The sequence below is a fragment of the Stomoxys calcitrans genome, chromosome 1 (genome assembly GCF_963082655.1).
Source record: "Stomoxys calcitrans chromosome 1, idStoCalc2.1, whole genome shotgun sequence".
NCBI lineage: Eukaryota > Metazoa > Arthropoda > Insecta > Diptera > Muscidae > Stomoxys > Stomoxys calcitrans.
This window is the reverse complement of record NC_081552.1, coordinates 74,166,453-74,185,141: the sequence shown is the minus strand read 5'-3', so window position 1 is coordinate 74,185,141 and position 18,689 is coordinate 74,166,453. Positions and strand designations below refer to the sequence as shown.

Genomic DNA, 18,689 nt, shown 5'->3' with positions numbered 1-18,689 from the left:
TGCCATAAGGGCAATAATAACCAGGACGGTGAGGTCACGAACAGTCTCGCAGTGTAAGATGGAAATTAATGCCTTCTCTGAGGATGGCAAAGAGAAAGGAGAAAGGGGGAGTGAAAGGGCAGACGATTTGACAGTGAAGGCCAGAGGACTGCTGTCAATAAACGAGACGGTCGGTAGGACGACGACAATCCCACGGGGGATCCAGATCATGAGGTCAGTATTTCTATGGGTATCTTAACGGGGCACATCGGACGACGAGCTCACTAATGTAAAATCGGTGAGGCAAGTGATAGCATGTGTAGGGCATGCGGGGTAAATGATGAGACGTTGGAGCATTTTCTTTATCATTACCCGCTTTTAGGTCTAGCAGATACTGGCATTAAGGTGTGGACACAATACCAGACATGAACCAACTTAGGGGCGTGACAATTAATGATTTTGTAAGTAGCACGGAATTCCTAACTTAAATTTTCGGTTCGAGGTTACTTTTTAATTGTAAGAGCGCCCAACAAGCCGATTACAGGCTTAGGTGTGTGTCTATAGTGGCATGGGGCAGATTAATATCTGCACCCCCTCTTCAACTTAACCTAACCTTACCTTCAATAAAAATGATACTTCCCCAATAAAAGAGATCAGCTTGCAGCAAAAATATTCCAAATGTTTTGAGAGCAAGGCGCCTTTTATCCTTTCTCTTTTCCAAGGTCTATGTTTTTGCCGGAGAAAGCCCATGGCCTACACAAGTGGTAGACATGCGAACACAATATTGGCCCGGTCTTGTCCTCAAGACCTAATCAGGTGCCTTCGTCAGAAGCCTCTGGGTCTTTACTATTCATTCTACACCTACGCCCAAGCTTTAGATCTGTGGCAAAGTAAAATCGTTATTGAATTTTGCCCTGACACCAGCTTAGAGGCCACTGTAGCGCAGGGATTAGCATGACCGCCTATGACGCTGGCTTCCTGGTACGAAGCCTGGCGAGAACATGAGAAAAATTTTTCAGCGTTGGTTATCCCATCCTAATGCTGGCGACATTTGTGAGGTAGTATGCCATGAAAAAACTTTTCCCCAAACAGGTATCGCACTGCGGCACGCCGTTCGGACTCGGCTATAAAAAGGAGGTCCCCTATCGTATCATTGACTTTAGACTTGAATCGGATAGCACTAATTGAGATGTGTGGCAGGTTGCATCTCTCCTGAATGGAACGTTCATGGTCAAATTTGCAATTTGCCTTGGCACCAGCTGACATCTCCCACCTTGTGATTGAGGACTTCGATAGGTGGTAATGGCAAACAAGAAATCATGATTTCAATTTTTCAATATTGATTTCTACTAAATATTGAAATTCATCTATAATTTTAATAAGACTGAATGGATTAAGTAAATATTACGAAATTCCATTAATTATTCCCAAATCTCTTAAAATTCCATTAAGGGAACAATTTAATTTCACTTTTCCCGTAAATCTACAGGAAAATATATTCCATTGCTATTCACGATATGTGCCTACTTTCCTTTATTTTTAATTTTCCCTAATTTACCACAAGTGAAACATTGTTGTTGTTACCTACACATGATGGAGGCAAAAACTTTTCCTTTGCAGTACCTATGGGTCATGCACGATATTATTGGCCCAACAACACATTGGCTGGCCTTTTACTCTGAAACCACACCAATGTGATGTGTGGGAAAAATGGCGCTTCATTTGAAAGTTCATATTGCGGTTCATTATAATTGGCTATTTAACGAAGACTACGCGAACAGTTTTCTCTGGTATTTTAAAGCCGCAATAAATAAAACCATAAAAAAGTAAACAAACAAACCAAAAACAGAAAACAAAGCTGAGACCAAAATGCTCAACTCAACGCTCAACTTTAAATCTTCAAACGGCCTTCAATTATTAAACGTTTGGCCAATCACTTAACGGATTATCACTCGTCAACATTTGTTTATATTGGCCATTATGAAAGCGAGTTTTGTTTGCAGGGACAAAATGGAAATAATCATCGCCTAACTAACATACTACCTCCACTTACCACCAAGCACATTGTTGGATGACTGAGATTATCCAATGCTTAACAGATATTTCTCTGCTAGGGGAGTTGGAACCAAGGCAGCCAGCTTCTTTGGTAATGTCATTGTTGTTTTGTGGCTAATAATTATGGTCATATATATCTCCAGTTTAGATGAAATGATGGTTGTTACCACCAAAAGGTGGTAACAACAACACATGGTCACAAAGGCAATGCTTGCAACGTGATCTCAACCTACAACTTTCACTTGCATCGTGTACCGATAGACGGACATATCGACGCTTGCATTGGCTTATAGATTGCTGGGCAATTCAATATTCACCACATACTTTTTGTCATCTAGACTTGCTGGCATCTCCCCTATGCACTGCCTTGTCCCCTTTTTCTGTTGAGTCTCCTGCAGAGTTATTGCAAAGCATGTCCGAGTTTTTGTCTGCTTTTTGCTTGGCAAGTGCACCATGCATTTTGCCGTGTAGATTTTTTGAATTGGTGAAAAATTTAAACGCTCTGCTTGGGGGGGAATTGTTTGCTTTGTTTTTCATACTTTTGGGAGTCGTTGATGTCAATACTAGCGGCAGAATGCCAGAATTCTCCGATGATTAAAAACATGGGTGGCCACATTATTTTGGGCAAAGGGATGGGCAATTTCAAGAAATGATAAGCATTATAACCAGCATCCATTTGGGCGCCTGTTATCAGAGTTCGAACTAATAGAGCTATCGGCTGTTATTGTTAAATGACTATATCCGTTCATTTTTGGTTTCAGATCCCATATTAAACGACTTTCTTATTTTTTTGAGTCTACATAATCCACACCGTATACAGTCTATGTAGGTCTACAACTAAATATAGGCCCCATCTGGTTTGGCAGAAGGTTGGTATGGAAAATACATCACCTCAAACAAACACACCTATGGGTCCACAAGAAGAAAAGGCCAAAATGTTTTCAATAAAAAATTTTATCGAAAATCCAAAATTTTCAATTAAAAAATTAATTGAATCAATCCTTTTTTATTGAATTCGAATATTTTTCAATTACGATCGTGGTTGTAATTTTTGTGATTTTCAGTTAAAAAATTAGTCCAATGTCGCAAAAATTTGGGACAGTGAGTTGTGTTAGGGCCTTCGACATCCTTCTTTAGTTTGGCCCAGATCGGTCCAGATTTGGATATAGCTGCCATATAGAGCGATCTCTCGATTTAATGTCTTGGGCCGATAAAAGGCGCATTTATTGCCCGATTTCGCCGAAATTTGTGACAGTGAGTTAAGTTTGACTCTTCGACGTCTTTCTGAAATTTGGCGCAGATCGGTTCAGATCTGGATATAGCTGCCATATAGACCGATCTCTCTATTTACGGTTTTGGGGTGATAAAAGGCGCATTTATAATGCGATTTCGCTAAAATTTTACACAGTGCCTTTTGTTAGGCTTTTCGACATCCGTGTCGTATATGGTTCAGCTCGGTCTTTATTTGGATATAGTTACCAAAAAGACCAATATTTTGGTCTACAAAATTGAACAATGACTTGTACTTATGGGACCATATTTCCATATAACTGCTATGGGGGTATAAATTATGCATTTTTCATCGGATTATGACAAAAGATGGTTTACATGTATACCCAAGGAGGTGGGTATCCAAAGTTCGGCCCGGCCGAACTTAACGATTTTTTAATTGTTAATTAAATCGGAAACGTTTTAGACCCATAAACACTGTTATGACTGTCCGTTTTTGATAAATACTTTCTATATATAGAAGATAAAACTCCCAAACCAAACAGTCTTTCGACTTCCGTTTTAAATTTCTAGACGTAATTCTAATCTTATTTATAATAAAAAAAATCATATTAATGGCGTAACGGGCTCTTTAGCATCGATCTAATTTCAACATATTCTAGATAAAAAATTTTTTGTTGGGTTTACATCCCCAATGTATGTAATTCATAAAGCTACTGAAATTAAAATATATTAATTGCTGTTAGCCTATGTCGGTAGCTAGACCTAAACCCCCCTCGCTGCTCTGTCTTTTATAATTCAAGAAACAATATTTTCCGCTGTATTTTTGGAAATTACTGCGGAGGTGTTTATTTCGAAGGACCCAAACATAAACCCCAAATTCGTGTTCCAGAAGTATTACATATGTTAACCATGTTGCATCGAAATCCAGGGGGTGCCTTACACAGCGCGCTTTCCGCAAACATTTTAATATAAAATTTACATATTTCCCTTTAAATTCTTAATTAATCCAATTAAAAAATCATTTGTTTATTTGGATCAATTAAAACACGAATTAAAAATTCCAAGAGTTTTTTTAATTGGATCAAATAAAAAATTAATTAGAAATTTAAAAAATTTGCAAACATTTTTTTAATTCAATATGCAATTTGTTTAACTGAAAATTTTTTCAATCACCTTTTTTTAAAAACAGTTTGATATTATAATTTTTGTGATTGAAGCAGTTTCAATTGAAACATTAATTGGATCAATAAATTTCGTGATTGAAATCGATTTTTATTTTTTCTGTGTTGGTTGGTCCCCTGATTTGATTTATTAATTGAGGCCCACACTCATTACTTCTGACACTCACACTAAATGTGGTACAGGTAGGTCCAGACATAGACCCATTATCCACCAATTATCATGTCTCGAAATTAATACAAAAGGCGTTCGAATGTCTTCAACTCCTCCTCGTTATCTCGCTATCTCCAGAAATGTGCCCTTCCCTGCCAACAGCGCGGACGTCAAAGACCTAACATGGCAATGACGCATGATAAGAGACGTCATGTTTTTCGATATACTTGGCCCCGATGCCTTTACCACCCTGCAACCCCCTTCTCCAAACCACTACACATTCGCGAGGTCATCGTAGAACACGTCCTCCCTACCAAGATTACTCGCTCTTGGCCAATGAGCCATCAATTCCTGGTCATCTTGTCGGCTCCTTGGCACACCTCTACCCCTTGATGGCCCAGGTTTCGGCGGATCCTGACAGCCTTTCCCATGGTTCGAAAGGGTTCTTTGCATCTTCTAACTAGACTTCACATGGCCCGATGCCAGCGCCACCTGTTGGCCACGTATATTGTGATAGGAAGATTGGTCCGCCGTTCCCTAATCGACATCGTCCCCATAGCCTTCCGTAGCGCAAAGACCTTTTTCTGAAAGAACCTGCACCCGTTCGGAAGCCTACATGATTCCCTGGAGATTCCTGGCCTGGTGCTCCCATCCAATTTCGACCTATCTATGTGTACAAAATGTGGCAGGGGAGGGTGGAGTACCCCCAGCCAGAAGACTGCTTTTCGGGACAACGATTTGTCGGATCTTCAAATTTTGATGAACGCCAGGTACGTGACTCCCTCAGTTTTAAGACGACCATCCTGGCCCCACACTAAACATACAGGTGCAAAGGCTTAAGATGAGAATAGCATTCAACGCCTCTATTGGCGTACACCCTGTACCTTTTCGATGACCCTACGGATGGTACTGTTGTCCAGTACCCTATGCCAAACCAGTCATCCATAGATGAGAATCGGCCTAACAACTGCCGTAAAAACTCTGTGTACCGCCCCAAGCCTAAGTCCCTAACTCCTTCATATCGCGTTGCGATTAGAGTAGAGCGCATTTTGTCCCCTGTTGATCCTTTCATCGACGTTCCTTATTTGGCTTAGTTTTTGGTCGGGCAGCTTTACCCCATTCAGGACAGGTCGCCTTAAAACACAGAGCATTCTTCTACGGGGGTTTTTTTGCCAAGACCGTTGGCCCTCGCCCATCCAGACAGCTTCCAATCTTGTCAATTTCGCATACGTGTCATTAGTCGTACTGCTGAATCTGGTACAAGTAATGAAAAAACCCCGCAAAACATGCCGGCCGTTCATAAGCTGGTGCTTAAATGATAGGTCTGTGGGGGTAAAGTACGAATCTGATGTTAAAGTTTGGGATCAAGTCCCAGAGGTCGTCTCCCCTTCATGGCTACGTAGGCATATCGGCACACTTATCTGTTGTTAATATTTTGGACCATTGATTTTTGCCACATATATGTGGACAAGTATGTAGTGGCACCTTCCGTCCGATAGGTACAAAATGACACTTAAATGTAAGATCATATTTTATAGTAGTGTGTGGGACCAAGTGCAGGGGACAGCCCCACCCCGATAGAACCCCCTAAATGATCAATCAGGCTGCCTGCTAGTAGCTACTAATTCATTAAAAATCATTTTTTTTTTTCGATTTAGAAAATTTTTTATTTGCCTGTAGTTATGAAATTTTGAAGTTTGGATTTTGATTAAACACATGAGGGGACTGCACATGGCTCCTTATATGACATCCTTCCCTAAAATAACCTTTGTATGATACTCACATTCTCCCAGTTAAACTGAAAATCAACATCAAAACATTTCATTTCACGATCCCATATTACCATAGGATCAAGGCTTAAATTTATTGTCTCTTAACTTCCCCAGACAGCTAAGCTACTTAGTTGACCCCCAGACTACCGTTTAACTATTAAATAAATTATGCAATGTTGTTTTTTTTACCAAATTGTCAATCATATGCTTATATAAAATAAACATTTTATATATCTTGCCCCCAACGCAAAACAAAATATGGAAAAACGTCAAACGTGATCTCATTATTTCATACTTTTCAAATGCGGAAAATGTTGTCTTTAAACCTCTATGATAGCCCTCTCCCCCCTCTTAACTGCCACCACATTTTACACCGTCTAAGCAAAGTGCTCTCCCTGCAAATTCTGCTGTTAAATTTGCAATCATGTGGTCATTATCTACAAATCTTTGTAGGCGGTTTATTTCATCAACTATTGGCAAATGACTTGGAAATGGCAAGGAGACGCAGAGATTGACAAGAAATGAATGAAGAAATAAAACAACCAACAGCCAAACAGTAGACCTCTGCCATCTGATTCAACTTACTATACAACATGTTTGGTGTATATTTCTATTTTTGGTTATGGTAGTACGTACTACACGGACAATGTTTGCTGGTTTAAGAGGGAAATTAAAATTTCTGCTTGGTTGCCTTGAAGTTGAACCCACTATCATAGCCATCATTATCATCACCATCAGGTCGCATGCGATAAGTTGGAGTTAAGTAGCTCAATATTGTCTAACCCCCATAAATTTTGACTGAAGAATCGGATTTCAAAACATGTTACAGCAAAATTAATTCTGTAAGCAATCTGAATCTGTATTTAAGTTTAAAATCGGTTTACAAATGTCTTTGCAAATCACAAAGTACGAGTTAGACACCTGCGGAGGAAATTTTCACCTGAGGTAAACAATTTGCAAATAAAATTAGGGGGAGAATGTTACAACTTTTGTATTATACATAGTTGGAAAGGTATTTCAAAATACTAATCCAATAAAAAAGTGTAGGGTTTTACGAGCTTCATCTTTTGAAAAAAGAATCAATTTGGGCCCAATTAGAAAGAATCAAATTGGGAAATTACCTCAACATTATTTCAAAATTCTATTTCCAAAATTTTTCGATTTGGCAACACAGTATTTTCACAGGGTGGTGGTGTACCATTTCGTATCTTGATGCTAAGTTTCAAGTTTGCCCATTAACATTCTATTAAGGAACCGGGCAAACGATTCACATACTAATAAGTGCTATCCAAATCAAGATTAAGCTCAATGATAAGAGATTTCCTTTTTATAACCTTTTGGGAGGAAGTTTATGCCTGGCATAGAATAGCACCTCACAAATATCGGGAGCATTAAAAGGGGTTAACACCGCTGCAAATGTTTTCTGATATTCTATCGAGGATTCGAACTCAGCCGTTAGACATCATAGGTGAACATAGTAGACCTCCTTAATTGCAAACACTTTGGCGCAGAAATCTCGCTAGAAATCACCCTTCTCTTAATAATCCAACAGAAGATCAATTTGCGAGTCCACCATTGGATGTGTTTACTCGATGGACTGTTTGACTCATTGTGGTGCCCCAGCATGGAATACTCTTGTTGAAATGTTAAAACAATTTTGTACCTAGATAAGACATCTTACGAAGAAGCGCTGCCGCACACAACCAGTTTATGTCGGAACAATGCCGTTTAGTTGATGTATGTGAAAGCTCCCTCAGAGATGTGTTTGCAAGATCACCCAAACTCTTTCGAATTCCGTTCTCTTTCAGCATGCCGACCTCCCTGAGTCTAAGCGCAACCTTGGCGGCACAACAAATATAGACCTCAATAGGCTGCAGAACTCAACGCTTCCGTAATTTCGTCACAGGCCAGCCATTGAATCTTTCGAATTATCTAGAACGCGTTTTATTATGGAAAGCCTTTTGCCGTATAAGTAACCGGCCTCCATATGTCACCTGGTACTAAATAGTACCCTGGTACTAAAGAGTACCCTGGTACTAAATAGTACCCTGTTACTAAATAGTACCCTGGTACTAAATAGTACCCTGGTACTAAATAGTACCCGGGTACTAAATGGTACCCTGGTACTAAATAGTACCCTGGTACTAAATAGTACCCTGGTACTAAATAGTACCCTGGTACTAAATAGTACCCTGGTACTAGATAGTGCCCTGATTGACCTTGATTGAATAATTAGTACCTTGATACTAAATAGTGTCCTGGTATAAAATAGTACCCTAGTACTAAATAGTACTCTAGTACTTATAGTACCCTGATATTAAATAGTACACTGGTTCAATCCCATGACAGCTGGTTGCACGTACCGGATTGACGCGATGATGTCCTTCATCGATAGGGGTCGCCGCCTCAGTGAATAAGACACTGCTACAACACTAACAACAACAGTACCCTGGTACCGTGTACTAAATAGTATCTTTCTCGTCCCTATCCATATCTTGGGGCCATTATTAAGGACTGTCATTAAATAGTATCTTTCGCACTTTTTTCTCTGTCTGGAAAGCGAGCCTTTACTTCCTACTATCAACAATAGCACTGCGGTCTTTTCTGTCTTCTTAACCTTTAAAATAAAAACTCAACTGTTCCAAGTGGGCCTGAACGGTCTTCATTACAACAGACAGACCGTGAGATATAAAAACTTTTTGGAAACGAAAAACAATTTGTGGCCCCTAGTTTTTATGTCAGATCCATACTTTACATTCAAATATCTTTCATGTCCCACAATGTATCGATCGGCCTATATACCCGCTTTAGGTAGGTTTTTGGGGTGGCGCGTCTCCCCTAGGAAGATGAACCCAAATTTGAATATCTTATATGAGTTTTTGAGTTACTATTAAGATACTAAAAAAAGGGAATAAATCGCAAAATCTGGCAGCGCTTTGACATTGATCTTGATCATGATACCAAAAGGGCCATAAAACAAAGTTTTTGCCTAAAAACTCCAAACTCTTTTGAGGTTTGCTCTGCTGACCTAGTACCATCAACCTAGCTGGTTTCACAGTCGTATATTTTGTTAAAATTACACCACTTGTACAAAAATTTTCAAACTTGACTTCATTTGGAAACAGCTGGGAGACTACTTTCATATCAATAAGGGCTCGCCTTTTTATGTTTTATTCAATGATAAAGGATCGGTTTTTTATGCCCGAGTGTGTGCCGAGAGTGGCACATCTTTGTATAGAACTTTTACAGATATGAAGAACACGCACATATCAATTAGTGAGGGGATAAAACATCGCCAAAAAATGTTTCTGATGTTCTCGCCAAGATTCGAATCAAGGCGTATAACATGAAAGACAGACATGTTCTCTGCTGCCACACGCTGGCGATCAGTGTACACTTTCAGAAAAAAATAATTCTCGTTGAAATTACAAAAATTGTATATAAAATAAATAATAAAAAAATACATGAAACTTTAGTGTGTCCACAAGATCATTTAATCACCATACCTATAATGTCAACAAATCTTTTATTTCTTCGTTTTCTTTCCATATTTTTTAAATCCACCTTAAATGTTATTTACAGAGTTTTTGCCAATTTTGCCTTTAACATAAATTGTATCATGTAAAAATTATTTGGCAAAGCATTAAAACTCAAGTCTTCCATCTTTTTGAAACCAAACTCAAGAAAGTGCCTTAAAAGTCGAAAAAGATTCGAGTGAATAAAAAAAACTCCAAAAAAACAATCATCTAAAACACCTTAAAAACCAAACACCTCACTCAAGCAAATCATGTCAAGTCAACCCGCAAGTCAACCGGATAGTATCGATTTGGCCTATGATATGTGGGCCGGGCAATTTGAATTTGTTGGACCAGCAGCTGTAACGAATAATACTCAAAAATTATCCTTGAACAATACCCTGACCTTTGGTGATAAATCCCAGGGTCATAAACAATCGAGCGAAAGTTTGGAAGATCTCAATTTGAACTTCAATACAAATCAGCAGCAATCGTGTATGAGCAATTCAGCCTATTCCCTGGGCTGTAGTGGTTATGAAACGGACTATGGTCAACAGCCCGTACTGATTGATCAGGAGACCTTTCTAAGTTTGAATCCTGCAGATTTTGATGATATAGTGCCATCACCTTCGGGTCCAAGTTCTTTGATATTCATCGATAATAAACTAGTAGAGGCTGAATATAATAATAACAACAACAACAATACAAGTAGTAAAATAATCAATTTGGAGAGTCTAACCAATAAGTCGAATAATAAAACCAATAATACCAACACGAATGGTTTTAAATTGGAAAATTTAAAAAATTTTAAAAATAAATTAATTTGTGATTACGAGGAGAAATCAGCGGTTCTGAATAGTGAAAATAATAACAATAACAACAACAATCATCACCTTCATCAGCATAATAACAACAAAATGAATGGCATTAGCTTGGAAATGTGTGAAAACCTCAATGAACAAGTAAGCATTGATTCATAGAAAATAAGCTTTTATAGAATATTCACAAAGGCATTATTCTGCTAAGGAAAGTAAATCAGATAACATAGATGGAAACTTCCAGATTAGGTCCCAGGGTAAAATGATATTGGATCATATCTTGAATACTCGGCGTTTTGTTCTGAGTTCTGTATAGATTTGAATAAAATAATCTTTTTGGATTTTTTCTTTTCTTTTCATCATGACTGTAGATTTAAGTTCCAATGACTACCACGATCTTATTAAATCTCTTACTTCATCTCTGTTTACCCGTTGAAGTGAAAAATGCCAGGGGCCACACAATGAAAATTGTTTGGATTTGTTGTCTAATCCATCTTCTTTCAACAGACTCTGAAAAGAAAAGAAAACAATTCACAAACTAGGACAGTAAACAACATAATTGAAAATATTGTTTTCTTAAATGCCGTAACTTTTCAGTAATCTTAGAAAAAGCAAGAAAAAAAACTTCAGTTTTTCCTGTCCAAACGATGACCAACAAAATGACCAAATAATTACTGGGCTATAAATTTTTTAATCGTCATACCTTTCAACAAATCTGATGACACAGACCGATGGGAGATTATTTTGAAAAAAATGCAAACGAAGAAATTTTGCAGCAAGTTTGTCAATATGAAGAGAAAGGTTAATAAATAAAAAACTCAACCTTTTTATGGATGACTGTGTTTTGATGGGTCGTTGAGAAATGATTTACAATTACGGATGAAATTTTTATAAGAAAAAACTCGATAACTAAGAAATTACCTACGTTTAAATTAAAATCATGAATGACTTAGCCCTTTCAAAAAATAATGAGTTAAGTCACTAGATTATATGAAGTGTTGAAGCTGACACAAAAAAAGGAATTTTTCTCAACGATAAAGAAATTGTCGCGAAGGACGAAGTGCGAAAACATAGAATTTTCCATCATATTAGACTCGTAAGTTTTAATGGATATTGAGTTTAATCTATACTACACTTAGGAGCTCTAAATCGTTATTGAATGATCGAAATTTTTCTGCATCTTTCACTAAATAGGTGAAAACGCATTAAGTTGGGATGGAAAAAAATCATCAGAAACAAGTTACAGTATTTTGTGTCTTCATCATTAATTCGTTAGGTAGTTGCAATTAAATATTCAGATCCAAGAACACTGCAACTTGGGAGGTTATGTCTAAGTGGCTGTCTTACTTAGACATCTTCGTCCATTGTGATACCACAGGAACATAGCCAACGTAATCGTGGTATTTTGATACGCTTAACTATGCCGTATGTTCATAGTCTACGAAAAGGTGGCAAGTATCGATCTCCCTACCTTGGACGCTTTCTGGATTTGGCGTAGCTTAATTATCTGGTCTATGGTGGATTTATCCGTACTAAAAGTATATTTTTGTCGACAAAACGTTTATCAAAATCGGAATATAGAACGAATCTTTAGAAAACTTGCCCATGAAACCATGGGTCTAAAATCAAAATCGAGCTTCCGGTTTCCCGGAATTATTTTCTACTCCCAGGCGAAATGGATTTTAAATGACATGGTCTATGGTGGATTTATCCGTACTAAAAGTATATTTTTGTCGACAAAACGTTTATCAAAATCGGAATATAGAACGAATCTTTAGAAAACTTGCCCATGAAACCATGGGTCTAAAATCAAAATCGAGCTTCCGGTTTCCCGGAATTATTTTCTACTCCCAGGCGAAATGGATTTTAAATGACATCAAATTTTATAAGAGTCAGGTGAATTTGAACTGTGCGACACTTCCGACACATATCGGACATTGTATCAAAGATAACGCAGTGTCGAAAGCCGCTGCTTGACTAAAGAAAAAGCTTACTCAACCTTCCGGCAAATGGAAATTTGCCCATGGACATTCCATTAAGGAACAGGGTAAACTTCTCACATATCAATGAGTGCCGTCCGATTCAAGTTTAAGCTCAATGATAAGGGACCTCCTTTTTATAGCCGAGTCCGAACGGCGTGCAGCAGTGCGACACCTCTTTGTGGAGAAGTTTTTACATGGCTGCCATACGAAATGGAACAGTACCACACAGATGTCGCCAGCATTTGTATGATGTTCTTGCCAGAATTCGAACCCTGGCATTCACCGTCATAGGCGGACATGCTAACCTCTGCGCTACGGAGGCCTCTTACGGCAGTTGTCGAAACAACATGCGCAGCCACAATGTTCAGAGGCATTAGGTACATCATTGTATTCTCTGCATCAAATTCCGATTTTTTAAGCGCCTGAATATTGAGCAGTAGGTGAATTTTTGATGTGCCGTCCACTAGACCACCAAACTTTATCAAATTGTTGGTCTGACAATTGATGTCTGCAGTTAATCTTGGCAATGGTGGTCTTGCAAATGCATGAGAGTTGCCTTTTTCCAGCAAAACGAACACACATTTTGTGCTTTCAGTAGATTATTGCATCTTTCCTTTCTAAATAGACAGGTGCAACAGTGGCCAGCTTTTATCTCCTGCTTATAAGAATAATCTTCGTTTTAGACGGAGTAAAGCTTAAACCACTTACGCTAAGTTCGGCCGGGCCGAATCCTGGGAACCCACAATCACGGATTCTGCTAAAATATGGGGTCTATATCTAGTTATAGACCGTACTTGGCGCAGTTGTTGAGAGTCATAGCAGGACACTATTGCAAAATTTCAGCCGAATTGGATGAAAATTGCGGCTTTCAGGGGCTCAGGAAGTCAAATCGGGAGATCAGTTTATATGGGAGCTATATCAGGTTATATACCGATTTTGACCGTACTTGGATCCGTTATTGGGAGACATAACAGAATATTATTTGCTGAATTTCAGTCAAATCGGATGACAATTGAGGCTACCAGGGGCGCAAGAGGTCAAATCGAGAGATAAGTTTATATGGGAGCTATATCAGGTTCTAGACCGATTTGGAAATTACTTGGCACAGTTGTTGAAAGTCACAACAAAACACTATTACTCATTACTTCTTACAAAATAACTGCTTTCAAAAGAACTTCCTCTTGAAAAACGCATTACTTAACATTTCAATTCCATCAGGTTTACACCGCACCAATCGTAAAAGGAATCCAGGTCAGACTGGAGATAGCACTGTTCATCTGGACCACTGAGGGATGTGAAGATTTTCACATCGTCTGCAAACATTAATACGTTAGAATACCTTATAGTGGTGGGCAGACCATTAATAAATATACAGGAAAGGATCGGGACGAGATGGCTGCCTTGGGGAACCCCCGAGGAAATAACAATCGGGTTAGAAATAGCATTACCAAACTTGTCACTTTGTGTACGAACAGTTAAATACGAGCTCAACTAGCAACGAATTACTGAAACCATACAAATCCAGTTTTTCGTATGTCAATGATCGCAAGCTTGCCCGCGAATCTTCCAGAAAGGAAAAGCTGGAAGACTTCTCATATTTCAATGATCGCCCTTTAATAGTCGAGTCCGATCAGCATTCCACGGCACGACACCTCTTTGTAAAGACAAATTACTAAACCTAAATTTCGCCAGCATTAGCAAGAATCGCAGCATTTTTTCTGACATTATCGCCAGAATTCAAAACCAGACGTTCAATGCCATATGCGGACCTGGTAACATATTTGGCTCGGTGGCCTTCAAACGCACTTAAACAAATGTTACGGCAGGCTGGGGATCAAACGATTTACAGAGATGGACTTCTCAAGGATGTTCTCGCCACATTTTAAACGCGGGAGTTTAGCGTCGTATTATACACTATGCAAAATCCCTGCTGGTGCTCAGCAACTGAAAATTCTTCAACAAGGTTGGGAAGCTACTGGCTAGAGAAGGAAGATCCGTCTATACGATTCTCCCTTACTCGAATCCTTTACTGATCTATTAGCTGCATTACTCCGTTAATTTTTCAGACATTGGGAAATGAAAAAGGATTTCCCAGAGAGAGAGTCCACTTGAGTTCAGTGTTCTGGCTATAATTTCTGCTTGTGTTGTTAACCTACCTATTGATTTCTAGATTCATTTCCACAATTATAGGGTCACAAGCATTGTAATGACGAATTTCAAAGCGCAAACTTGACCAAACAAAACTAAATTATGTAAGTATGGCCCGATATGAACCAAACTCGTTTGGGATGCCGACGGCATGAATAAAACTCCATATTCCAAATATCAGTGAAATCGCACAGGCCGAATAAAACTGGATGTTCCAAATTTCAGCGAAATTGGACAACAAGGGCGCCTGCTAATGGCTGAAGACCGTAAATCGGCAGATCGGTCTATGGGGGAACTATATCCAAATGTGGTACGATTCGCCTCTTTCAAGAGCTTAACCTGTGTTTGGAAGAAATGCGGATCTGTGTCAAATTTCTACTCAATATCTCAATTCTAAGGAGTGATTAGAGTGATTACAAAAGACCGACGAACTGACAGACGGATAGACATACGTCTTAGAAGTTTACGATGATCAGAAATATATATGCTTTGCAGGGCCGCCGGCAATGGATATTTCGAAGTGTTGCAAGCAGAATGACTTCATGAATATACCCCTATCCAATGGTGATGGGTAAGCAAATCGTGGAATTTTTATACCCTCCACCATAGGATGGGGGTATACTAATTTCGTCATTCTATTTGTAACTCCTCGAAATATTCGTCTAAAACCCCATAAAGTATATATATTCTTGATCTCCATGACATTTTAAATCGAACTAGCCATGTCCGTCCGTCTGTCTGTCGAAAGCACGCTAACTTTCGAAGGAGTAGAGCTAGCCGCTTGAAATTTTGTACAAATACTTCTTATTAGTGTAGGTCGGTTGGTATTGTAAATGGGCCAAATCGGTCCATGTTTTGATATAGCTGCCATACAAACCGATCTTGGGTCTTGACTTCCTGAGCCTCTAGAGAGCGCAATTCTCGCCCGATTGGACTGAAATTTCGCACATAGAGTTTTGGTATCACTTCCAACAACTATGCAAAGTATGGCCCTAATCGGTCCATAACCTGATATAGCTGCCATACAAACTGATCTTGGGTCTTGACTTCTTAAGCCTCTAGAGGGCGCAATTCTCATCCGATTTGGCACACACTTTTTACAACGGCTCCTCCCATGGTCTTCAACATACGTGTGCAATATGGTCTGAATCGATCTATAGCTTGATGCAGCTCCCATATAAACCGATCTCCCGATTTCACTTCTTGAGCCCCGAATCGGACTATAAGATGATGTAGCTGCTCCTCCGTCCTTATTCATTATACTTTGTTTGACTAAAACCAAAGACTGCGCAAAGAACTCGACAGATTCGGCCCGGCCGAACTCTCTTACTTACACGCTCTTACTTGTTAACTTTCCTAACTTTAAGTCCTTAGAGAAAGCCAAATTTTCTAAAATAAATTTGTTTACCTTGAAATGTTTAACCCCTCTTGGGCTTATTTCAAGCGCTACACATATAGGAAAATTTCATTTATATACTTATTAATTACTATTCATTTTTACAAGGCAATCGTTAATTTGTAGATACCATCAACCATCAGAGAGATCATACATTATTCGATAGTTGAATGGTTGTTGGGTGGTTGCCTTGTGGCAGCCAGTCAATCGCTGGTTAGTCAGTCTGCGAGCTACCCCCATCTATATTGGGTCAGTCGCCTATACTATATAGGCAATGTCGGACGAAGCGACTATGACGCCGGCACTTCAATAAAAATGTCAATAAATTTAATTTTGTGGTGTTGTTGTTGTTATATCACCATTTCCCCCAAATGTAGAGAACCCGTAAAGGCGCACCACCATTCAAATCCCGACATTCGAGTGTATAACAATGAATGACAATAATTTTTTGGTATTCGCTTCATATGGGCACTTCGACATGAGTTAATTGTGTTTTTTTTTTTTGCTTTCTCGTAGAAGGAATGTGCTGAGGACAAACTGTAGGAGACACGCGGGCAAAACATTTCATTACGACTCGACGTCAAAACTGGAGGCGAAAAAATAACAAAAACCTGAAAACGACATATAAAATGTTATGATTGGCTGATTCGACATTTAGTCAGTAACAAGTATTTGCGTGTGGTTTAGTTAGTGTTTAGAACAAGACAAAGGGAGAAAATTCTCCAGTGTGAAATAAAAACAAATACGAAAGGAAAAAAATCAATTAATAATACTATATATAAAAATAAAAACAAATACAAGAAAAAAAAAAACAATTCAAAGAAATCAATCTCCAAGCACCATGCATAATACCCACGACGAAGAAGAGGAAATAGATGATGTGAGTGTTGTGTTTGTTTAAGAATCTATAGCGAAAAGATTTCAAATTTCCTCTAAAGAAAATTGACGCCAATCGTGCTTGCCATTTTTGTTTATGGCCAAGTGATTTTATTTATTTTGTTGCTTTTACATTTTCTCCTTGGTTATCGATTTTTTTCCATATGGCCGTTTATTTTCTCAGGAATCTTTGAGAACAAATTCATGATAGTCGGTTTTTGTGCCACCCTCCATTTGTATTATTAGTTATGATGTTACAATATCGTGTAAAGAAGCCATTAACTTTTCTGAATCTGAATTAAAAAAAAATATCTAGAATTATTAAAAGTAAGCGAAGTGTTTGTGTGTATATGCGTTATTTTTATCGCCAATGATGTTTTACAACCAAAGCTGAACGGAAATTTATGTGCATCTTAGTTGTTTTTTTTTTTAATATCTAGAACTAGTGCTGGCGTTCAATTGAGGCCAAGGTAAGATGATTGTATGGATTTTGGAATGTTGCTACAATATTTGCGTTTTTTTCCGTAGACCTATGTAGGACTTATTTGAAACTGTGTTCAATATTTTCAAAGCTTACCGGAAATTGTAATTGAACAAATCTGCAAAGTGAGATTTAAGTTTTGTTCACAGCACAAGCAGAAATTGCAAAATTTTAATTTGATTCTTAAATGTTGAGATCAAACTCGAAGGCACTAACCAAACACTGTGCGGTAATTTAACAATCTTACAAAAATAAAACAGTTTCCTATGCATAGAAGGAACAGGGGCTAACTTCTCACACATCAATGAGTGCATGCTCCTTTTTATAGCCGAGTCTGAACGGCGACACCTTTTGTGGAGAAAAGATTTACATGACATAGCACCTCACAAATATTGCCAGCATTAGGAGAGGAAAACCACCGCTGAAAATTTTTTCTGATGGTCACGGCAGGATTCGAACCCAGTCGTTTAGCGTCATAGCCGGACATACTAACCTCTGCGCTACGGTGGCCTTCCTATGAATATACTGATAGAAAAATTACGTTAAAATGGTGTCATTACCATTTACAGGCGTTGTTGAAAATATAGACAACGAGCGGAAATGATTTTGCGAACGCGCGTTGTCAAATTCTATACCGACCGTTATGATTATCATTACGGAAACAACGACGAATTTTAAGAAAATTTGCCCCAGGACCCATGGGTCTAAAATCAAAATCATATGTTTTTGAAGGGAAAAGTCCATCCGTCGGGTGGTGTCTTTTTATGAGCCACCAACAAGCTTCCGTTTTTCAACGACAAAGTACGTCCGTCAGGTGGTATCTTTTTATGGTGGACACCGACGAGTTTCCGGGTTTCAGTTTCGTCCGAGCGTAATAGATAAATTAGTTACGGACGCACTATGTGCAAAAGGACCGGAATCTCTTTTTTATTTTAGCTTAAGACCCATGGTTTCTTTGGCAAAGTTTCTCAGAATTCAACGCAGATTCCGATTTTGATAAACGCTTGATGGGTTGGTTTTGGTCCACACAAATTGACGCACCCTAATGTACATATGCGTCTGTGGTGCAATGTGGTAAGGCGTTTGTTAACTCACTACCACA

At 38.6% G+C, this 18,689-nt stretch overlaps 1 protein-coding gene and 1 long non-coding RNA gene across 10 annotated transcripts in view; one reads left to right on the top strand and one right to left on the bottom strand.

Annotated features, from left to right (window-relative positions):
- LOC106092346 (rab11 family-interacting protein 4B) overlaps positions 1 to 18,689 on the top strand; it is a 416,788-nt gene that overhangs the window by 344,330 nt on the left and 53,769 nt on the right. For 4 of the 9 annotated variants that reach the window (XM_013259178.2, XM_059370574.1, XM_013259176.2 and 1 more), the window contains exon 2: positions 9,954 to 10,848. The exons of 4 other annotated variants lie outside the window; for them this stretch is intronic. In XM_013259178.2, the coding sequence (XP_013114632.1) occupies positions 10,159 to 10,848 (690 nt within the window). In that variant the 5' untranslated portion in view covers positions 9,954 to 10,158. Of the gene's footprint in view, positions 1 to 9,953; positions 10,849 to 16,519; positions 16,682 to 16,746; positions 17,111 to 18,689 lie in introns of those variants that run through there. One more of the 9 variants, XM_013259180.2, reaches the window with a different exon arrangement.
- On the bottom strand, positions 10,809 to 11,494 carry LOC131998187 (uncharacterized). Its single transcript, XR_009398642.1, has 2 exons — positions 11,408 to 11,494; positions 10,809 to 11,214 (listed from the first exon to the last, which is right to left on the bottom strand). It is a non-coding gene; the product is annotated as an uncharacterized LOC131998187 (long non-coding RNA).